Genomic DNA, 25,166 nt, shown 5'->3' on the forward strand with positions numbered 1-25,166 from the left:
ATGAACAGAACTGATCCCCATGGGAAATCACCAACAACTTCCAAACACCTGAGTAAACTCCCTCTTTATTTCTTCCCTTCTAACCAGTCTTTAATTCAATTTACATAACCACTTTTCTGTAATGGTCTGCTTTGAATATGAGATCAAAGACTTTTCGAAAGAAAACATGCACCACATAACATAATTTTTCTACCAATTTAACCACTAAATCCATCATTTCCCAAAGAACTGAGTCAGCATCTGCCAGCGTAATCTATTTGTTTCCTCAGTTACTAACCACATACATTGTCTTACTATTTAATTAAAGGGGTCCGAATTTTTACATATCAGATTTGTCAACTGTTCTGAAATTAAAGAATCAAAGAAAATACATTACAGAGAGATCTGACTCAAAAATTTGACTCTGCACATTTTATTAACGATTAGCCCCCTCTGTTGTTCTTTCTCTCATTCTCACAGTTTACTTTCTTCAATTATGTATTTAATTCTTTTTGTGGACTAATAATGAAGCTGTATCCAATACCCTCTCAATCTCTGCAATGCAATCCAATCCATATAACTTATTATGCAAGATACAGCATTTTAGTCATTGTCAGCTTTTTTGCCAATCACCTTGAATTAGAGTCCTTTAGTTATTATTCCCTCATTCATTAAAAACAGTGGAATAGAAACATATCCATGGTCCTACATGGTAACGTATTCAATGGAATTGGCTTTGGAAGCAAAATTCAACGTATCACAATATTGCAGGTTCTGCATGTGAGAAGAGTGACGGATCTCTACCTCAGTTTTTCCTCTTGTGTGCTCTATGATTTCAATCACCTTATCAAATCCTAATGAAGGGTCTTGACCCAAAACGTTGACTGTTTACTCTTTTCCACAGATGCTGCCTGGCTTGCTGAGTTCCTCCAGCATTTTGTGTACGTTGCTTATCAAATCTCCTGCCAGTCTCCTCTGCTTCCATCAATCCATATACCTGTAAATTATCATCGCTGGGAAACAATAATGAACAGTTCTGTGCCTTTACATCTTACCTAGGGCATATTACCCAGAATTGGATGGAATTAATATTTGATATAGCTCTAATGACCTTGAAATTTCATAAGGATTTACTCTCATCCCTTCAGAAATGCACGGATTGCAGAGAACTGATGATTCATGCTACTTTGAAGGTCACCCATGCTGTCCTTCTGCCAACTGAGTGTTAGATCTCACAAATGTTTCTACTGGTAGCTGACCCACTTCAAATCCACATGTTCTTCTTTTCAGACAACAAAAATTTCCAAAATTTCATGAAATTAATGTCATCTTCTGCTGACACAGGCTGCATCCTATGGCATACGTCCTGGGTCTAAAGGTTTCAAATAGTTTTATTTACCTCAGGTTGCAAAACCTTCCCTTAGGTTTTCCCCACTTGTGATTAATCATGTACTTGTCCTCATTTCCAACCATTGAAGGTAATTTGTTCTTAAATATTTTTGTAATTTTGAATAAAAATGTCATCATTCTTTTACTTTCTTAATTGCAATAAAACACATTATATCATTAGTCACTAAAGAGGTAGGTACAGTCTGAAATTCTGACAAGCTTCATGCTAATTTAGATAAAAAAATAAATTATTATAATTTAAATAATTCAAAACAATGATGTTAAGCAAACATTTTGTAAGCTGTAATTTGCAATGGGAGTCATGGGAAGCATTAGCTTTCATCTCACTTCCTTCATAGAACTCTTGTTATAACTGTTACTAATGATTTGTGAAACCCACACTTCACAGTACTGTAGTATCAAATCACAGCACAGTCTTCTTAGAGCAACTCATAGATTCAACACAGCACTCCTGTCAGCCATGAGGACGGCATCTAGGAATTTTAGAGGCACTTTTAATGGATACTGAACCTGTTTTAAGCAGTCTTTGTAAAGAATGGGAAAGGCCATATTCATTTCAGAGCTTAATATGAGTAAAACTCAAAGAGCTGTACTCTGTTTAAATAGCTTCAATTATATACAGGTAGGAAATTGTGCATTAGGGGTTTTCAAGGAAATGTCTAATACTAGCAAAGTGCAGGCCATCATTTGACTAGTAATAATAAGACTGCATCTTTCCATTTATCAGCCCATGAGTTTCCACTGACTTTTTGAAGGGCTGTGGGTTACCTGAAACTGATTTCCCCAACCTGATCTGTTCAGTGCTCATGATGTGGCTTCCACCTTCTCCAGCCCTTGACCTTTCCAATCCACTTAGCTTCACCTACACACCTTCCAGATAGCCTCTTTCTCCTGCCCCCACCTTTTTATTCTGGCATCTTCCCCTTTCTAGAATTAGGGGTCCTTCTATTCATCAATATCCCCTAAGCCCTGCCATATTTTTCCTAATTTTATTAGTCCTCCCAAAATGCACCTCCTCACACTCACCTGGATTAAGTCCATCTGCCAACTCATGAAAATCATTCTGTACTCTAAAACACTGCTCTTCATTATAAACACCACACTGAGTGACAGGGAAGCCGGGTGGCCAAGTGGTGTGCTCTTACTTCTAATTCTTTTTCTCACTAGATTAGCATTAGTCTTACAGCTCAGTTTCTTTCTCCTACCTACTGCCCTCATTTCAAGTTTCTCTTGGAGCTGAAAATCAAATTATGTTGACCTTTGCCTTCAGTATTCCTAATGACTAAGTATTCATGGCACATTGGGATAGAGAATTCCTAAGATCTGTAAAACCTTAAATGAAAGAATTCTGGTCTAACATTGGACAACCATGTAGCCAGTGGCTATTTCTTCTTTATCATAAGAATCCCTTTGGGTTTGAGGGCAACATCAGTGGGTTCTGAAGTGACTGGTGTCTCCTCAGCAGAATTTACCAGAGGTGTAGCAGTTGAAATCTGACAGAAAGGTAGTGGTTGTCTGCACTGTTTTGCTATCATTTCACGGTTTACACTTGACCCCCACATATATCTGTCAGGGAGATCTGAAGTGTCTGATATCTTTTGAGATGCTTCTTCATCAGTTTGAGCAGTGTTGGGCCAAAGACTTCCAAGAATTAGAGAGGATGTTGCATTTATTTTCAGAAGATCTTGCAGATGTCCTTGAAGATTTTTATTTTACTGGGAATCATCTGTTCTCATGGAGCTCAGAATAAAGTGCCTATGCAAGGAGTCTATTGTCAGACATGCAGGCAGTGTAACCTGTCTAAAGCTGGTTGAGTGTGTTCAGAGCCTCATTGCTGAGGATATTGGCATAGGAGAGGATTAGAGTTGGTTCACTCCTCAAGCTAACAGACTGGGATGAATTTGATTAGGCAGCATTGTAGGTACCTCTGTTGCTGTTTGAAATGGCAGCCTCAAATTGTCCATGACAAGAAAGTTGGTATCCTGCTACTTGGTAGACCACAAGCTTTATGCCAATTTTGAGTCCTAGTCTTGGAATATCCATTTCCTCAGGCAACCAATTGCACAACATTGCCTGATCTCAGTAAGCACTGGGATTGGGTTGGCATGTGTCCATTCGTGACCATCTCAGTTTGCATGAAATTGTGGAACAGGTGAAAAACAGTAACAAATCTTTGAAGGCAGCTGAAGTTGAGAAGGTTCCTCCTTTTTCCCACCCAGTCAGCAGTTCGTAAGCTTTTATGAAGTAAAAATTGTTGTCTATACCATGGAGATCAGTGGTGGACAAAAAGCCCTGCTATGGCTTTCCCTGTAGCAAAGAACAGGAAGAAACCTCTGTCATAACCACAGTCTTAATTCAAGAGAATTGAGATTTAAATACCCTTCTTTTTCCAGGAGATAGATGAAGTTGCACCATACGTATTTTAGCAGGTCTTTTCAGCATCTTTCTGAACTGGTGTCAACTTTACAATGTGGCTTGGTGTCAAGGGCACTTGAGAAGAAGAAGGGACAAATGTCCAGTTGTTCAGTCACAGGATTAGTTATTCAGTGGACCTTGATCAACATTCCAATAAATGACTTCAAATCCCACTGCAGTAGTTTAAGAATTTAAATTCATCCTTCTAAACAACCTAACATTTTTAGTATGTCTATAAGTTTAGCAGGAGACAGATGAGAAGAAGCTCAAGTGGAGCCAAAATACTGCCATGGAATGTTGGACCAACTCAATCATACTGTGCTTAATAGAGTCATATAACACCACAGCACAGAATGTATAAGTCCATTCCAAACTATTATCCTGCCTGGTCCCATCAACCTCCACCCAGACCACAGCCCTCAATACCCTTACCATCCACGTACCTATCCAAATTTATCTTAAATTTTGAAATCAAACCTGTATTCACCACTTCTGCTGGCAGCTCGTTTCACACACAAACTGCCCTCTGCATGAAGAAGCTCCCCCTAAACATTTCACCTTTCACCCTTAACCCATGACCTCTAATTCTAGTTTCACCCAACCTCAGTGGAAAAAGCCTCCTTGCATTTACCCTATCTATACCCCTCATAATTCCTTAAGTAACTTTCACAGTTCTCCTCCCAATGGTTGCTGACATCACTGACCTCATCGTTATTGATGAGCTCTCCTCCATTCTTAGTGCTTTGTATCATGGGTCATTCATGTTTGGGCCAGAGATGCTCTAACAGCACTGAAGAGTTGACACGTCATGATTACCAGTCAGTAGTTTGGCATTCCGCCTTGTTTCTACTCACCAAATGTTTTTTTAGGTCTGAAGATTTTTGTTGCTATTTAGCCTCAATGCCACCTTCTTCTTTGCCCTTGAATTTACAATAATTAACAAGTAATCATTTACAATTAACCTGCTAGTTGGTACATCTTTGGACCGTGGGAGCAAACTGGAGCACCCGGAGGAAACCCATGTGGCCACTGGGAGAATATAGAAACTCCTTATAGACAACATCAGAACTGAACTCCGACCTCTGACACCCTGATCTATCAAAGTGCCACACTAATTGCTACACTACCCTGGCACCCCTTGATAATTACAGATTCTAAATCCTATTTAACACAATTTCAAATTAATTTTGGGTGTAATTGTGCCAAACAGAATATGCATATGATGTTACTCATAGTTACTTTTGAATGATTTCTATCATGATCTCTTTTGACATAGCATGTGATAAATATTTATTCATTAATCAAAACCCATCCTAAAGAGCTCATGTAGAGCATAATTTCTAAACTTTTTTTGTTTTTTTTTGTGAGTGGCTTTCCGGTTAGACCAGCATTTTATCCCCATCCCCAATTTCCTTTCAGATAATGGGAGTGAGTCATCTTTTAAAACTTTGCTAATGTCATCATTAGTTTCCATTGGGAATGAGCTGAAATAAGAAATTTTGGAAAAAGGAGATAAAAACATGGAAGATTGCATTTACACTGAATTATAAATTTTCTGTCATCTGTTTTACTATTTCTGATGATCATATTCACCTCTGATTTTAATTTTTGTGTTATTTCCTCTACTTTAAGAAAAGAAGTTGGGCCACTATCAATGGAGGACAAGTGTACAAATGAAGAGAACAAAGATATTCATATTTCTAGAGATGTGAAAGAAATACGTACTTCTCCACACTTCCCCATGCAACCTCTTCCACTAACCATAAAAACAAACAAATTTGTAGCCTTTGAAGATGATGAACCACCAATTCCCTATTCTGGAAGTGACATACCTAACGGAGTCATGGAAGGGTTCTCTGCAAGCTCTGAAGGAGGATCTCGTAAAAGGAAAAGTACTCCCACAAAAGTAATTCACGCCGTTCATTCGGAAGACTTGCCAAAAAATGTGGAAGAAGACATCAAAGTTGAATTGCCATCACCAAAACCCATCAGCCAAATGATAGACTTGAGCAATGTAGGATTTCAGCTGTTCAGAAACTTTGATCACCAAGACACTATGTGCTTGAAGCACGATCCCATTAAACACAACGTAATGTGGCCTACCAGTCCCCTGATGATGCATCCTTCTCAACCATACTTTGCCAATGTTCCTCCAGAATTCATGCTTCCTTTTGTTATGACACCATCAAGCCTGCATCTAAGGTATCCCCTTTTTCAAAATACTCCTCTGAGAAATCTTAATGCCGTTACCACTATCCCAGACGAAAAGAAGAGTGCAGTTGAGCGAGTCGATGTTAACATTCAGATTGATGACAGTTATTATATTGATGTAGGTGGCAATCAGAAACGTTGGCAGTGCCGAATGTGTGAGAAGTCATACACATCCAAATACAATCTCGTGACACACATTTTGGGACACAGCGGCATCAAGCCACATGCTTGTTCTCAGTGTGGAAAGCTCTTCAAGCAGCTGAGCCATCTGCACACTCACATGCTCACGCATCAGGGCACCAGGCCTCACAAGTGTCATGTTTGCCACAAAGCTTTTACTCAGACCAGCCACCTCAAGCGACATATGATGCAGCACAGTGATGTAAAACCATATAACTGTGGCATTTGTGGGAGGGGCTTTGCTTATCCAAGTGAGCTTAAAGCCCATGAAACTAAACATGCAAATGGCCGTGATAACATTTGTGTTGAATGTGGACTTGACTTCCCCACTCTAGCCCAATTAAAGAGGCATCTTACCTCCCATCGAGGACCAACCCTGTATCGTTGTGATGAATGTGACAAAACTTTTCAGTATCCAAGCCAATTGCAAAATCACACAATGAAGCATAAAGATATTCGTCCATATATCTGCACTGAATGTGGAATGGAATTCATTCAATCTCATCACCTCAAACAACATTCCCTGACTCACAAGGTAGGAATTTCCTGAGAAATAGAAAAAATGTTACTTTAAATCCTTCTCAAAGATGTAAACAGAGAAAATAATTATCTACTGCAGGAGACAATGTTTTTTGATACCCTGTACCAAAGGAAAATAATTCTTACTATCAATCCTCCCACAATTTTATATACCTTTACCAAGCCACTCAGTCAGCTTTAATCCAGGCAAAACATTCCCTATTGAACCTGTTCTTATAAATAAAGCCCTCCACTTAAAATGTAGGTGAGGAGGATTATCTTTAGCCAGAGGGTGGTGAATCTATGAAATTTATTGGCACTGGTGTTTGTGGAGGCCAGGTCATTGAGTGTATTTAAGACGGAGATTGATAGGTTCTTCATTAGTCAGGTTGTGAAAGGTTATGGGGAGAAGGCAGAAGAATGGAGTTGAGAGGGAAAATGGATCAGCCTTGATGGAATGGCAGAGCAGAGTTGATGGGTTGAATGGCCTAATTCTGCTCCTATCTTTTCTAGTCTAACTAATTTTTTTGATAGTTCAAAGAAAGGTAGGTGAGCAAGTTGTGAGAAGGGCACAAAGGATAGGGTAAGAAATTGGCAGATGGAATCTCAGATGGGAAGATTTTGGAAGGAGGTATGAAAATGCAAAAAGGAACAATGAGACTGCAACTGTTGTGGTCTAAAGAGATCTGGGGACCCATGAAACACCAGGCATCTATATGCAGGTACAGCATGCAATTAGGTAGATAATAAAATGTTTGACCTTTACAGCCATAGATAATGATATTAAAGTAGAAAATGGTTGTTGAAATGTCTGAGAGGAATTAACAATGGTGGATACCAGGAGGATGAGTTCCCTAATGGGAGTCTGTAGAATTTCATAATACAGTGTCAGACTCAATTAAAACCCTCTTAATGGGGAGATGAGGAAATTTTTGTGTATTTAATGTTTCAGTAATGCTTGAATAATATTGTAAATATATTCTTTGGTTACACAATTATCAGTTATTTGTAAAAGTACATGAATGGCATACATCATGATGCCACCAAGTCATAAGTGTATGCCTCACTACAGTAAGAATGAGTAGACACATTATGTCTGGCTCTGTGTTTTTCTTTTCATTAATTTTATGTTTTTCGAGTTCCAGAGCAAACAGTGGTAAAGTGTAATTTTTTAAATGAAACCAAGATGATTACTTGCCTGTTGAGGCACAGTGAAACATTTTAAAAAATGCAGCATATTTTTTTTGTCAGAGAGGCAAAAGATGGTCAAGTTAAAAGGGCAGAAAATGGAGAAAATTCTTTGGTTCATAAACAGTGAGTACTGGTTGATAATAATAAATTTAAAAAATCAGAGATGGCTAGCTACATCGGAAAGTTAGATGGATTTGATTGCACAACAGGTAACCGGATTATATATACTAAATGAATTGAGCAGTATTTTAAAGTAAATTAAACAGCCAATGAAAAATGTATGCCAGTGTTACTCAGTGTAATGGCTTGAAAAGTATGCAATTTGCTTAGAAGTTTGATTGCTCCACCCAAACCAGCTGAAATGAGCATTGCTGATATCATGATATAACGCAGGAACATTTAGAACCAAAACCATTGTTTACTGCAGAAGGCTTTAGGTTTCATAAGTGGGATTAAAACAAAGGGTAGTCCATTACCGCTTATGTGGCTGAATTGAAGAGATTGTTCAAGCATAGTCAGTTCAGAGATGGGCTTAATGATGTACTAAGAGATGGTTTAGTTTGTGGAATCTTACCTGAAAGCATTCAAAAATGGTTCCCAACTTGATGCACCATCAATAATTCACTCTGAGACGTAAGAAGCGAGATATCGGCTTTTATTGACTGGAAGAATGAACAACACTACATCCTGGAGAATGAGGCCGGGCTCAGGCCTCAATCACCTTTATACAGGGGTCTGTGGGAGGAGCCACAGGAGCAGTCCAGACAGGTATATGTAGTTCACCACACAACTGAAGCATAACTCACTTAAAAGAGCAGCTGAAATTGTTGTATCAATGGAAGCAGCAGATAGAGATGGAACTGAGTTGCAGCCAGGAATGAAAGCGAATAGTGTTACAGTTGTGGCAGGGGTTCACATACACCAGACCGGTGCAGGTTTAAAGGTGAAGCTTGCAGAAACTACCACGAAGTAGGAAACATACATAGAGCATGTCGGGCAGACTAAAATAAATGGACTGCACAGTGAAGAGAAAAAGGAAAAGGTCAAGTTTCAGTTTCAAAAAGGGCACTAAACTGCATACTGTTGATGAAAAATTGGATAATGACAAGAATGACATGGGGCTGGATAACCTTGAGATTTACAATATGAAAACTAACCGTAAACCAGCAATATGGTTTACACCAGAAGGGAACAGCAAATTAATTAAAATGAAATTGAACACTAGCCAGTCATTCCACAAAATGAGTTTGAATAGCATTTCAAAGATACTGGATTGAAGACAGCAGATATCCAACTAAAAACTTACACTGGAGAAAAGATAACTCCTGTGGGAATGACATTTGTAACAGTGAGATTCAAGAACTAACAAGCCACACTGGGCTTGCATGTGGTACAAAAAACAAGAGAAGCAGCATTGTACTCAGAAAGATTAACGACAGAACTGTACCATTCTCCTACACAGTGGAGATTGTGTGTCTGATGTCATATGGAGAAGACACATCAATCGAGTAAAGCAGAGTCAATTGTTAGAGAAGAAAGCTGCCCAGAACTGTCAGAAATTCCTGTAGTCCCAGAGTCAACTCATACAATGACAATGAGGAGGCTTCGAAACCTGAGATTGTTTCACAGCCGCAACTCTGTCCTGCCAAGCAGAGCGACCCCTGTCAGCTGTCCCACAAGAGTAAAAAAATCCTCCAAAGCAATTAAATCTTTAGGCCTGAATGGGGCCATGTAAAATTTACTATGCTGTGATGTCTAAATAGTAGTTGTATTATACAGTATACTGTACACACACACACACACACACACACACACACACACACACACACACACACACACACACACACACACACACACACACACACACACACACATATATATACCATCCTTTCTTTGTTCACATAATTCATTATGTTATATGTAGAAGTACGTGAATGGCATATGTCATGATGCTACCACATCATATGTGCACATCTCACCAAAGTAAGAACCACATTATGCCTGGCTTTGTGCTTTCCTTTTGATTAGTTTTATATTTTTGGAGTTACAAAGCATAAAAAAATTCTTCCCCCAGAAGAACATGAATCTCTGGAATTCTCTACCGCAGAGTATATTCAAGGTGGAGATTAACAGGTATTGGAACCACAAGGGAATTAAAGGGTATGGGGCAAGAGTGAAAAAGTGGTGTCAAGGCCAAGATGACAGGATCAGTCATAATCTTATTCAAAGTTGAAGAGAGCTCAAAATGTTCTTTGGCCTCCTCCTGCTTCTTATGTAGCTGTGAACTTAACGCTATCCAAAATACTGCCGCCTTTGTGAACTCCTACCAACATTCATTCACCTAACAGCCTTATGTTTTCAGTCAGCATTTTGATCTAGCCAAGTAATAACTCAAAGTTAAATCCCATTTTCAAATGTATGCACTTCCAGAATCTCCCACTTTGCTTTGAGATATCTTTGCCTCTCCAGAATTGGCTTCTTGTTTGGCCACTGTTAAGATTGTATTAGAGATCATATCTTTAGCTCTGAAGTTTTATAGCAATCTGTTATACCTGCATTGTATTGCTGCCACAAAACAACACATTGCATGACTTACATCAGTGATAAACCTGATTCTGACTCTGAAGTCATTGAGCTCTGGCATTTCCTCCATAAACTTCCTCACACTAAGTTTGAAATTACATTTTGATACTCATTCCTAATATCTCCTGCTGTGTTTTGGTGTTAAATTTTGTTTAGAGACCTTCCAGAAGTGTGCCTTGAAATTGTGCTGAAAAAGGTAAAATAAGTGCAAGTTTTGTTGTCTTCTTGTTCATGTTTACAATTAAGTAGTGACTTTTTTAAAAAAATAAATGTGTTCACATTGAACACTTTATGAGCTTATTCTGTAAAGTGACAAGAAGCCTATTTATACTTATACACCTTCCAATCCTTGATACATTTTTCAGAGAGGTATGGACTTCCTCATCTAAGATATTGATGTGCCTGTGATCGGAGTGATTTATCATATTAGCATTTTGTAAGTTCTGCTGAAGGATGGACTTGATTACAAAGAGCTAATTATCAGAAATCAACTGTCATGAAGATAAAATTGGAGTATGCTCGGCCACATTTGGGTTGTTGGAAAACCCTGCCTGCTCAAGGTTCCCTCCAGAATTTACTCTTGTCCTTGTTGAAAAACCAGGAACAGAAATTTTCACTGCTGCATCCTGCCCTAAAGACATTATGAATCTATCCCAAAAATCAGAAGATAACGCTGCAGATGCTGTAACTCTGAAATGCAGGCAGAACCACTCAAATGCACTCAGAAAATTAGGCAGCATCTGTGGCATTTATGTGGAAGCCCTTAAATCAGATCTAGTAGCACTTAGAAGATAGGCAAGCTTTGTAAAGCAAGGGGAGGTGTGTGTGTATGTGTGGGAGAGGGGTGTGAGAGAACAAAGCAAACGTCAGTGATTTGTCATCTATTTTCTGCAACTTTTCACACCCATTCTCTTTGTTCTCTCTTCCCTAACCTCCCCCTCCCCCACTCTGCAACTCAAAGCTTGCCTATTTTAACACCAAGGACTCAACAGAGAGGTGATGACAGTGTATTAATGCTGCCAATCTGTTGGGAGGTATAAATAGAAAGGGTGATTAAGAGAGAGGAAAATTAATATCCACACTGGAGCGATCAAAATTGGAACAAAACAATTGCTGGAAATATGAAATAAAGGAGAATGATGGGAATTCTTTACATTTTTCGTATGCTTTAAAATGGCTGCTACTCTAGTCTGGGGTTGATCCTCAGAGCTACCTCAGGCTAGTTCTTTCTAAGCCTCCTTTCCTGCAGCACATTCGCCAAATCCGTGCAGCACATTGACCCTCACTTGACTCCAGATTATAGGGATCTGAATCTACCACAGATTAGGACTGAGTATCTATGGGGCTAACTATTTGGCGTTCTCAGAACCAATCATGAATTAGGAGTGAGGTTTCAAGAAGTGTCAATCAAAATATGACCAGCTTTTCAAATGGAAGTGTTGTGAAGGTAAAGGGATTATAAGAGCATTAGAATAAAAAAAAAGTCACAATCTTTGGGAGCAATTTCATCTAAATATAATTGTAAACTCTGACTCAGTACATATAAAAATGCAAATGCTAGAAAACAGAAATAAAAAAAGATAATACTAGAAACACTCAAGAGTCAGGCAGTATCTGTAAAAAAATTGAGATAACATTTCAGGTCAAAGACCCTTGTCGGCACTGGGAAAGAGAGAAAGCAAGTCAGTTTAAAGCTGCGTGAAAGATTGAGGATATCTGGATCAGACAAATGAAATGAAAATCAAACAAAATAACTGCAGATAATTATGAATTTTATTAACCTCTATAAAGTCACCATTCTGCCTCCTTCATTTCAGTGAGAATAAACCCAATCTTTCCTTGTATGTGGTGAATTTCTTCTTCACTCTGCCTAATGCTACCAGATCCTTCCAATCTTGTGGTGACCAGAACTGTACGCAGTTCTCCAAGTGTGACCTGCCTGATGACTTGTGCAGCTGCAACATGACATCCCAACTCTTATACTCAATTCCTTGACCTATAAAGCCGAGCATAATAGATGTATTCACCGGTATTGCTATTTTCAGGGGAGCTACTATCTGTTCATCAACACTCCTGAGGTTCTTGCCATTTACTGACCATGTCCTGCAGTATTTGATGTCCCAAAGTGCATTACCTCACACTTGTCTGGATTGAATTCACGTGCAATTGGATTGGCTTGCCTAGTCTTTCACTAATGTGGAAAGGATTAAAATGGAAAGAGGTGTGAAGGAAAGTCAGGCTCTTTTTTTGAATTTTTAAAAATATATTTCTTATTGTAACTTATAGTAATTTTTTATATATTGCAATGTACTGCTGCCACAAAGCAACATTTCATGACCTATGTCAGACATAATGATGCTGATTCTAATTCGAATGGTCCGGTCAGGTCACTGGAGTTTAGTTATGTGGATTGGGATTGCTTAGAGGAGGTGAATGTGTTGAGCCATGATTGGCAGCATGTGGTGTAGGTCAAGCATGCAACTGGGCTGGGATTTGGTTGTGAAGGATCTAATGAAGACCTGTAATACAGGATGGATTGTCCAAAGCGCACGTTAAAACCTTAAAAAGGAGCTATGTTGAAGAACTGGGCTTCAAACCCCATAGTCAGTCCCCTTTAAAGTGGCACAGATGCAGGCTTACACTTCTTGTGGAAGCTGGCCTAGCAGGCATAAATGAATTTTAAGCAAATAGCATCCATCCCTGCTTTGAGCACTGCTTGACACCAACATTTATAAGCACCATGAAGGACCTGCAACAAATCTGCCATCCCATAAGCTCCACAAAATGAGTACTTGATTGTACTTTTTCATTATATTCTCTCACATAACTTACTGATCTCTTACACTACATCAAATAATTCCTTTTCTATAATCTTTTCCCCATTTAATATGGCATCCAAATCCTGATTTTCATAACCAGGCTCACTTGTGGTGAGCCAGTGCAATGGATACAAACGATTATCTCAAATTTTAACCATTTTTAAGCAATTATTTTTATAAAAATTGTTCTTCTTCAGGCACCTTTCCCTGACAGATATCCAGCCACATTAATCATTTCCTCCTTGGTTTAGAAGGCAAGGCAGTGCCGTTTAAAGAATTCCTCTGGTTTGTTTTTAATTAAACTCACAACTAAACATACTCGAACACAACAGGAAGGGACGCCGCCTCTTGCAGTTAACCTCTTGAGACTGCTGCAGCTTTCCCTCCAGAGGATTAGAGCTACCAGCAACAGACAAAAGAAAAGTTGAGGAAGTTGCTTGAAAGAGGACAGGATATAAGCAAGGCTGCAAACTTGATAGATAGAAAGACCATGCCACTCCTGATACATACACAGCAGGAAGAGGAAAGCAGCTGGTGCTGAGATGTCTTAAAGTTGTTTTGCTTTTTGCTATTCAGTACAAACTATTCAGAGGCTTTTTTCCCCATCATTAGATGTGATTCTTCAACTTCTGGTGTAATTCTGCATAAAATTAGTTTTCAATGATAACTACTATTTTGGATAGTAGGCATACTGAAACACTAGAGAAATGTTTCCCAGACATCGTAGGGGGGAAACTCTTTCATGCAATAAGTGCTCATTAAAATCAGACTTCATGGGGCTAGCACAGTTTTGTATGATAGTACAGGAGAGTAATATAACTCTAATAGACACAATACATAAGGTGTGAATCCTAGGTCCTCTGTGAATAATTACCCAAACATGTCTATTGCAAAGTAAGTTGCAGGCACTATGTGCTTGCAATAGTTCATGGGTCCGTGCTATCAGAGATGGCCACGTGGGGTAACAATCCTACAGGTAGGGGAACTGCAGCAATAGATAACTTAAAAGGTTTGCAACAGATTATGTCAGAATTAACAGTCAGCTGAGTTTGAGGCAACTCCTCTATCGTATGTGGAGGCAGGTATTCATGCACTCTTCAAGGCCTGCTTCTTGCATTTGCCCTGTGTGGCAAGTACGCAATAATGATGTGTATCATGGATTTAACAAAAGGATGTTGAAAGCATTCAGCAGGTGAGACAACATCTGCGGAGAGAGGAAGAGTTACTATTTCAGAAAGGCCTTTCATCAGTATTAACTAAAGTTAGCACAATTTTCAGTTGCACAGAAGAGACAGAGGTGACAAGAATATCTATTATAGGATGAAAATCAACAGAAACCAAATGGCAAAATGGGTGTGTTGGCAGCTGAGGGAATCAAAATGAAATATTAATCCCGTTTTCCCCTCTGAGATACTACCTGGCTTACTGATTATTTCGAACATTTTCTGCTTCCATTTCAGATTTCCAACATTTGCAGTTTTTGCCTTGTGATAATCATGGGTTGCATATAATTGCAATGCACCTGGCATCCTTCTGTGTAAGCACAATGGACACATAGAAGACAGAGTTGTCATTTCCCAAATAATTTCAGGCACTCAGAGTGTTGCTTGTGTCTTTTCAAGTAAAATTCTATGTAGTACAAAAACACTATGCAAGATCATTTCCAGCCCATTGACTTTATCTACTCTTCTTGATATTTACCAAGAAAGCACTGCATGCCATTCAGTTCTGAAGTGGTAAAAATATTTATGGTCAAGTGCTGGATAATAAAAGAGCTGTCTGTTTGTGGCACTCAAGGTCACTCTGTTTATGAAATTTGTCACCATCAGTGTCTTGCAATTGGTCAAAATTCAACTGAATCAGCTGTCTAAGTGCCCTGTAACTACAAGTCAGAGACTGGGTTCCCTGCCCTGAAAGACACAATTTCAGACACGCTTTGTAGGTGAGGTGAAATTATTTTCCTGTTAGAATCTTTATCCAACTCTGACAATGAAGCACCTTCAACTTCTTCTCGTGCTTGTAAAATTGGGCAATAAATGATCCCTATCTAGTTATGTCTAAGCCTCGTGAATTAATTTGTTTCAATACTGGCTTCTGTGAATTATTCACGTTGTTTCTTTTGTGTTCCTTAGGTTTAGCAATAGTGATTTCAAAGGACAATTAGAAGCAAGCAATGTTACCGAATAGCGAGAAAACAACAGTAACTGCAACTCTACACAGAGGTTTTGGTGTGCTGGTTCATGAACAAACATTTGGGAAAGAAAGGGATAGATAGATCTTCATTGCTGGGCAGGAGGGATTAGTGTAAGAGTTAGGATCTTTGCAAAGCTTTGGTAAACCCACATCTGGTGGTTTCCATTTATTAATATATCTGTCTGTCTGTCTATCTATTTATTTATTTAACTATCTATTTATTTAGAAGTATATCACAGTAACAGGCCCTTGTGCCCAATGAGCCCGCGCCGGCCAATTAAACCCATGTGACGTCTTTGGAATGTGGGAGCACCCAGAGGAATCCCACATGGAAAATGTTAAACCTAATGCCGTTCTCTACTACAGAAGTCAGTGTAGACCAAAATAAAAGAATACGAGGAGTGATTGATAAGTTTGTGGCCTAAGGTAGATAGAGTCAATTTTAGAAAACCTAGCACATTTATTTTTCAACATAGTCCCCTCCTACATTTACACACTTAGTCCAGCAGTTGTGGAGCATACGGATCTTGGACCTCCAGAAAGTGTCCACAGCAGGGGTGATTGATAAGTTCATGGCTTAAGGAATAAGGAAATGAGTTATACAGTTCTTGTTACATGCACATGCAGTTCAACTCTTTGAGTGATTATGCAGAAAGTTTGAAGTTAATAACTCATCTCCTTCTACCTTGGGCCACGAACCTATCAATCACCCCCGATGAGTTATTAACTTCAAACTTTCTGCATAATCAATCAAAGAGCTGAACTGCATGTGCAAGTAACGAGAGCTGTATAACTCATTTCCTTCTACCCTAGGCCACGAATTTATCAATCACCCCTCATATATTGACAAAGGGGGTAGATATATTTCTTAATGCTGAAGGGACCAAGTAGTGAGTATACAGAAGCAGCTGCCAATGCAAGGGCTAGATGCGGATACAGTTACGACATTGAAAAGGCATTTGGACAGCTATGTAGATAGGAACGGTTTAGAGGGATATGGGCCAAATGCAGGCAAATACAACTAGCTCAGTTAGGCAACTTGATTGGCATGGACCAGTTGAGCTGAAGGGCATGTTTACTCTGGTGTGACTTTAAATGGGGAACATGAGTTAACGTGGATGATCAGCGCTGATTGTGCTGAATGGAGAAGCAGACCCAAGGGCTGAGTGGCCTAATCCTGTTCGTACTTTCTATGTCCCTATGGGTTCATATAAGATGCAGGAAAGGACTGATGGTGCAGCTACAGAGAAGCTGTTACCCCAATGGAGAATCTAGAACTGAGGGAGACTGGTGGGTGGTACAGTTTTGGGAAAAGACTCTTAGGGTTACTGAGGTCTGGAATTCTTTGGTATTCCCTGTTGTAAAGGGCACAGTCGTTCAGTAAGTGATGCAGGGACACGAAGGCATCTCTGTGAGTGCAGAAGTCCTCAACTAACAAGCGATAGTTCAATGGAAATTTCCTGACTGTGCTGCTAAAGTACTTCTGATGTGATGGCATTCCCCCAGCATTTACATTCAAAAAAATACACATTTCAGAATGTCAGAAACATTCAGAAATATTTATAGGCTTTTTGCAGTTTTAACAGCTGGATAAACCAGAAGGTGAGGATTTACTATAACAAATGAAAATCCAAAAAAAACAAAACAAAATGGCATACGCTGGAAATCTAAGATTAAAATAGAAAAAAAGTCATGCAACAGGTTGTCACATCTGTAGGAGAAGAAATTGTATTAACATTACAGTTTGAAAATCCTTTATCAGAACTGACATGGAGTCTGAAAAAGCTCATATAGCTATAGAGAGTGTGGGGGAGGGGATGTATCCAATGTAGTAAAACCAGGATGACTAATGGGGATAAGCTATAAAAAAGCTCATTTGGTCAATGATTGAATAGGGACAGATTGTGGGTGAGAACACAGACAAAAGGAAGTTTAAAAGTTAAAAGATCAAAGCTCAAAATAAATTTATTATCAAAGTACATACAGTATATGTCACCACATACAACCCAGAGATTTGTTTTCTTGCAGGCATACACAGTAAATAGAAGAAACACAATAGAATCAATGAAAGACCGCACCCAACAGATGGACAAACAACCAATGTGCAGAAGACAACAAACTATGCAAATATAAAGGAAATATAGTAATAATAATAATAATAATAATAATAATAATAATAATAAATAAGCAATAAATATCATAAAGATGAGATGAAGAGTCCTTGAAAGTGAGTCTGTAGGGTGTGGGAACATTTCTGTGAGAGGCCGAGTGAAGTTATGTGCTGGACTGTGCTGTAGTCACTACTTTTTGTATACTCTTCCATTCAAGGGCATTAGTATTTCCATACCAGGTCGTGATGCAACCAGTCAGTATACTCTCCACTACACATCTGTAGAAGTTTGTCAAAGTTTTTGAGGTCATGTCAAATCTTTTCAAACTTCTAAGGAAGTAGACGTGCTGCCATATTTTCTTCACAATTGCACTTACATGCTGAGCCCAGGACAGATCCTCTGAGATGTAAACACTGAACAATTTGATGTTCCCTCTCCACCTCTGGACACCCGATGAGGACTGGCTCATGGACCTCCGGTTTCTTCTTATATAACTCCTACATAAAACAATAGACCATAAGACCATAACATATAGGAGCAGAAGTAGGCCATTTGGCCCATTGAGTCTGCTCTGCCATTCAATCATGGGCTGATCCAATTCTTCCGGTCATCCCCACTCCCCTGCCTTTTCCCCTTACCCTTTGATGCCCTGGCTAATCAAGAATCTATCTATCTCTGCCTTAAATGCACCCAGTGACTTGGCCTCCACAGCTGCTTGTGGCAACAAATTCCACAGATTTACCACCCTCTGAATAAAGTAATTTCTCTGCATCTCTGTTTTAAATGGACGTCCTTCAATCCTGAAGTCATGCCCTCTTGTCCTAGAATCCTCTACCATGGGAAATAACTTTGCTATATCTAATCTGTTCAAGCTTTTTAACATCTGGAATGTTTTTATGAGATCCCCCCTCATTTTCCTGAACTCCAGGGAATACAGCCCAAGAGCTGCCAGACGTTTCTCAAGTGGTAACCCTTTCATTCCTGGAATCATTCTCGTGAATCTTCTCTGAATCCTCTCCAATGTCAGTATATTCTTTCTAAGATAAGGAGCCCAAAACTGCACACAATACTCCAAGTGTGGTCTTACGAGTGCCTTATAGAGCCTCAACATCACATCCCTGCTCTTGTATTCTATACCTCTAGAAATGAATGCCAACATTGCATTCGCCTTCTTTACCATTGACTCAACCTGGCGGTTAAACATAAACTGGAGTTGCAACATAAATACAAGAAGCTTCTGCGGATGCTGGAAATCCAAAGCAGCACAAAAAAAATGCTGGAGGAACTCAGCATGTCAGGCAATATTTATGGACATTAATGAATGATGAACATTTCGGGCCAAAACCCTTCATCAGGTTGCAATATGTACAGAGCGGAAATGTGTTAGCAGATCAGGCTGAGAGTGTGCTGCACTCCAAGTAGGAAAAATAAGGGGAAAACAAGCAACAAACAAGCCAATATCACAGATGGATGACTGATCTTGACAAAAATCAAGTTACCTGAAGTGATAGAATTCAAAATTAAGTCCAGAATTTGGCGATGTTTCTAGACACTGGATGGTTGCTGTTCCTCAAACCTGTGTTTAACCTCACTGTGATAGTACAGGATGCCGCAGACCAATAGTTCAGAGTGGGAATGTGATGGTGAATTAAACTGGTAGACAATGGGAAGCTCTGTATCACTCCTCCAGACCGAATGCAGGTGCTCCACAAAGGATTTACTGACTATCTAAGCTTTTTTTTGAGCAATTTGGTGGTGGGATATGATGAGATTTACAGTACTAGTGGATGCCTTTGTTGCAATGGAGGGCCTTAGCATAAAGCTTGGTGTTGGCACTTTGTTGCAAGTTCTCAAAGTGGCATACAAGATGGTAAGTGAAGCCTCCTTTGGTAAGTCAGCAGTGATTGTGGACAACTTGCCACTGAGAGCAAATTCTGGACCATTGTGTAGATTTAAGACTGAGATCAATGGATTTACCAATGGAATGATAGAACCTAATGGGAAAGAAGATTTAAGCAACACACACAAAATGCTGGTGGAACGCAGCGGGTTAGGCAGCATCTATAGGGAGAGGCACTGTCGGCATTTCGAGCCATACAAATGACTTTTGAGGCATAGTTGTGAACTGAGAGTCTATTGAAATGGAAGTACAAATGAAAACATTATTAAAATGTGCTGGAGAAATTAGTGGCACTGAACTCCAGTAAATCTCTGAAGCCTAATAATCTGCTTCACAGAGTACAAAAAGAGATAGCTATGGAAATAATGGGTGCATTGTTTGCTGTCTTCCTGTGATGGCTGGATTGTTGAAGTAGGAGAGATCGAGTAGATTAGGCCTGTATTCACTAGATACATTAAAAAAAATTTTAAAGAGATTAAAAATTAAAAGAGTTTGAGAGGTTGGGTGAAGGATGGATATTTCCTGGGGTGGTTGTCTGGAACAAAGATCACAGTTTCAGCTAAAATATTTGTGACTGAAATTTTAAAAATCCTTCACTCAGAGGCTGTAGAATCTATTGAATTCACAACAACAGAAAGGACTGAATATGTTTAAGAAGAAGAGTGATAGACTTCCTGGCACAAAATGCTAGGAATTGTGGAGTGAAGGATATTTGGTACTGAGAAAGAAGTTTAGCCATGATTATACAGAATGGCAGAACAGTCTCAAAGGGACAAACAGCCTACTTGGCTCCTATTTAACCAAGTTTCAGGTGGAAGATAAAATGTGATTATGTTGCATGATTAGATGGGTGACATAAGCCAATTGCATTTTGATATTTTAGGTTTTTATGTTAACATTAGGAAGATGAAATCACCATGGATCAACATAATGCTTGCATGGAGAATGCTCCTCTAATTTCATCAGCTTGATGTGGATGCTGAAGAATAAAACATTTTTAATGAGAAGAATTCATTGAAGATTGTTCAGGAGTTGGAAACTTGGAGTCCCCTTCCACTGCTAAGTATAGGTGGGGTAGGACATCTGGCTAGTTGTCTGTGAAGAATCAGAACCATTAGCAAGTTTGTGGCAGACACTGAGAGAGGCCGGGGATATTAAACTGAATCTTTGTCTCTCCAACACAAGGGACAGTATTTCCAGGGGTAATCTTACTGCAGAAAAGTGATGAATTCTTAAAAGCAATTATGTCATTCTACAATTAAATTGATTACTTTAGGCATTGATGTCCCAAGGTTTTTTTTAATCAGTGAAAATGTCATTGACAGCTAGGTTAGCACAGTATGGTTGTGAAATGGTAAAAATACTTTGACTGGAAAAGTCAACTTTTTTTCTCTTTCTGAAGATGCTGCCTGAGTGTTTCTGTCATTTCTGTTTTATTCATGGGCAGGTTGGATGAGCTAATGAGTAAATAACAGTTAAGAGACTAAATAGGTTCTTCTGTTGACTTTAACATTTACAATGTGTGAGTCTAGATATGGGCTTAGCACCGTACTTCTCAAATGCACTGCAGAGTTCATGAAGATTATGTGTTCTTGAAAGCTGACTTCTCTATGGAGTCAAGTTTAAGTAAACATGGACCTTCTGACAGAGATGGGATGGGTGGCAAGTGCCATGGGTGGAGGTGCATTTAGGGTCTTTGAAAATCCCAGAATGGAATGTGCATCTGCTTTCAATAGAAACTGGAACATATTTCATTCTTGAGATAAAAGTTTGGATGGAAGATCTGACTTCCTCACTTCCCCCACTCAGAAGTTCCCATCTAGAAGCCACAGTGCTTCTAGATGGGAACTGAATTTCATTCTGTATCTTTCAACCCCTCCCCACTTCACTGACAGTCATATTATAGATAATATCCTGGGACACAATTGAACATCAGGACTCATGGATAAAGGAAAGAAAAAAAAAAGAAGCATTTGTTACATCTAGTTATCATATCTTTGTGGACTGGATTTCAAACTGAGAGGCAAAGTAATTGAAAAATTATACCAAACTGACATATATGAAAGCACAAGATGAAATGCACCAGGGGAATTCCTATAGTAAAATGTTTCCTCTTTTCGTTTCTTGTTTCAGGGCGTGAAGGAACATAAATGTGGGATATGTGGACGTGAGTTTACTTTGCTGGCAAACATGAAGAGGCATGTCCTTATTCACACCAACATCCGGGCTTATCAGTGTCATCTTTGCTTCAAGAGCTTTGTACAGAAACAAACACTGAAGGCGCATATGATTGTCCACTCTGACATCAAACCTTTTAAATGCAAGGCTAGTATTGACTAATGAAAATTAGAGAAAAAAAAGTGAATCTGAGATAAAAACAGAAAAAGCTGGGAACACCCAGCAGGTCAGGTAGTTTCTGTAGAAAGAGAACCAGAGTTAATATTTCAGTTCAGTGACCCTGAACAGCTGAGTCTTTCCAGGATTTTCAGTGTGCATTGATTAGTTGTGTAGCAGAACAAATAAATTGTTTCCTCTAAAAGATGCCTTGGTTTAACTATCCAGTTGCTGCAAAATGAAATTAATAATCCAATTTGCATTTATCAAGTTGCACATAGAAATCCATGACTAGTTTGTTTGATGGCAATATCTTTTCCAGACATTTTGCATAGAATCCAATAACACAAAATTCATAAATAGATTGCAATTGCAGAGCAATAGTTACACACAGAATACTGAAGGAACTCAGCTGGTCAGGCAGCATCTGTGGAGATGAATAAACAGGTGACAACAGGTTGTGACTGTTTATTCCTGTTCATTTGTCCTTCATCAGGACAAATAAAGAGGGCCTATAAGGAAATTATAACATCATAAGCTAAAGGGTGGTAAGTATTGTTATAATTATATAGAGTTAAATGCCATACAGTGATTTGCTTCTATAGGAAGGGCATAAAATGAAGCAGTAAAAGTAAGTATGCTGTAGGGTAAAAGGAATCAAATCAGGATCAACAAGGGTGTTCACTTCTTTTCATGAAATTACAACCTTATTATGGTAGAATAAGATGAGTGGAGAAGTCCGCTCATCTACACAGTTCACTCATGGGCTCATCTAGTCAGTCCACTCATGGAATGATATGGATTCTCATTCTTCACCTACAGCGCCACTAATTTTGGTCCTTTATCTTAGGACGGTGTCAAATGTGAATAGGGGTATGGGAGAGAGATGAAAATGGGCACCAAGCTCAAATTAATTTGCTGAACAAGGGGCCAGTTCTGGGGTGGTGGGGTGGAATGGGTAGATGGGGGAGGTGTTGAGGTGATTTGAATGTTTGAATGCTCACCTGTGCTTGCAGAAATTGGAAGAGTGGCCTCTTAATTCCTGGCCTGTTGCCAATCTACTTCTCACTTGGAATGGACAGGAAAGTGGGTGGGTGAACAGCTCCTGGGTGGGCCTCTGCTATTCAAAGTGCAGGCAGTTGTCATGGAAGGGATAATGATATATTGAGTGGGGAGATCTATGCAGCCCTCATAGTGTCTGAATAAGCAGTCCTGCCGGGTCCAGATGCTTTGAAGATTTAGAAGCAACTTGATTCCTTTTGGTCAGGTAGAATTTTATTCATAAGAGGTGAAATATCAGGCAAACTTACAGAATGCATGAATTGTCCTGCTTTTTCTCTTGTCAAGATTCAAGATTGTTTAATGTCATTTCCAATACACAATTGTAAAGGAGAACAAAATAATTGTGTTCAATTCTGGTCACCACATTATAGGAAGGATGTGGAAGCTATGGAGAGGGTGCAGAGGAGATTTACCAGGATGCTGCCTGGTTTGGAGAACAAGTCATATGAAGCAAGGTTAGCAGAGCTGGGACTTTTCTCTTTGGAGCGTAGAAGAATGAGAGGGGACTTGATAGAGGTCTACAAGATTATGAGAGGCATAGATAGGGTGGATAGTCTGTACCTGTTTCCCAGGGCACCAATAGCAAACACCAGAGGGCATATGTACAAAATTAAGGGAGGGAAGTTTAGGGGAGACATCAGGGGTAAGTTTTTCACACAAAGGGTTGTGAGTACCTGGAATGTCTTGCCAGGGATGGTGGTGCAGGCTAAAACATTAGGGGTATTTAAGTACCTCTTGGACAGGCACATGGATGAAAGAAAAATGGAGGGTTATGTGGTAGTGTGGGTTTAGTACTTTTTTTAAGGATTATATGGGTTGGCACAACATGGAGGGCTGAAGGGCCTGTACTGTGCTGTAGTGTTCTATGGTTCTATGGTTTCTATGGTAATTGTTACTCTGGATCCAATGCAGCACAAAAAACACACAATTAGATAAAGTTATAAAATAATAAGTTTAAGAAACACATTAAATATAAATAAGAAAGATAGCTTATACACATAGAATAGATTGTATGTCCATAAAGTGACTGGAGGCACAGGAGTGTCTGTACATAGGTGACTGACAGGAAATGATAAAGTAGAGGTAGTAGGGAGTGTGGAGGGGTATGTGGAGGTGTTGATCAGTCTTACTGCTTGGGTAAACTTCACTGCTTAACATTAAATGTCTTCATAGTAATACTATTTAAATATTTAAAATTTATACAGTACTGTGCAAAGGTCCTAGGCACATATATATAGTTAGGGTGCCCAAGATTTTTCCACAGTTCTGTATTTATCAACGTGGAGTGGAGAGCAAGTTAGTAAATCAGACGGGAACAAAGAATGTTGGGAATGATGAGGGTGGAGTGCTGTGGGAAGGGAGTGGGACAGTTGGCAGAGAACGAGTGCCAGATGTAGGGATGGTGCGGGTGCAGACACAGCCTGCAATGAGACACCAGCGATGTCATTTGATTCCAAACAATTGATTTATGATCATTACAGAATGTCTCTCTGGTGCTTCCCAATCCTTCTTCTTTCCATTCCCCTTTGCCCAACCCTGATACCCCTCTCCCTGACTCCTTCCAACTCTCAGTCCATAATAGAGACCCGTATCAGAATCAGGTTTATCATCACTCACCTACATTACAAAATCTGATTTTTTTGCAGTAGGTCTTGGCCTGAAACATCGAAAGTTTATTCCCTCCATACACGCTGCTTAACTTGCTGACTGCGTATAGCACTCTATATGTATTATGTGCCATTTAGTGATTAAACACATAAGAGATTTAAAATACACTTTCTAGGAGTAGATTTATTTTCTAAATGGAGAGCTCTAAGTTTTATCTAGCATTCTGCTGATGACGTGAAGCATTTAAAATGGAAAAGCTTCATCAGAGTATTAGTTCAGTGGATGCTCCTCTCATTTGCCAAACATCTGAGATCTCAGCTCTTACTATGTGCTTCAAAGATTGTATCCTACTGTAGATAGTAACTTTTAAAATTTTTGTTCAAATCTTTCCTAGGGCAAAATTGGAACCAGACAAGATTCAATTACAAAGCATTACCTCATTAATTAAATTCTTTCTTCAATAAATTAAGAATTAAAGAAATCATGACCTAAATTTCACTATAAAATGAAGATTTTGTACAGCTGAAAACTGTTTTATTGAATTATAACTATTTACAACAGAAGACAATAAAAGGTAGTAAACATGCAGAAAATCCAGAGGTACCCTTAGGATTTAATAGCAAGCTACAATCCAAAAAAAAACATGAATGC

General features: G+C 39.1%; 1 protein-coding gene across 1 annotated transcript in view; it reads left to right on the plus strand.

The window, feature by feature from the left end:
* Window positions 1-25,166, plus strand: part of znf366 (zinc finger protein 366) — a 45,674-nt gene that overhangs the window by 12,033 nt on the left and 8,475 nt on the right. The window contains exons 2-3 of the mRNA XM_073048325.1: window positions 5,437-6,730; window positions 21,645-21,836. Of these exons, the coding sequence (XP_072904426.1) occupies window positions 5,459-6,730; window positions 21,645-21,836 (1,464 nt within the window). The 5' untranslated portion in view covers window positions 5,437-5,458. The remainder of the gene's footprint in view (window positions 1-5,436; window positions 6,731-21,644; window positions 21,837-25,166) is intronic.

The sequence above is a fragment of the Hemitrygon akajei genome, chromosome 6, assembly GCF_048418815.1.
Source record: "Hemitrygon akajei chromosome 6, sHemAka1.3, whole genome shotgun sequence".
Taxonomy (NCBI): Eukaryota; Metazoa; Chordata; class Chondrichthyes; order Myliobatiformes; family Dasyatidae; genus Hemitrygon; species Hemitrygon akajei.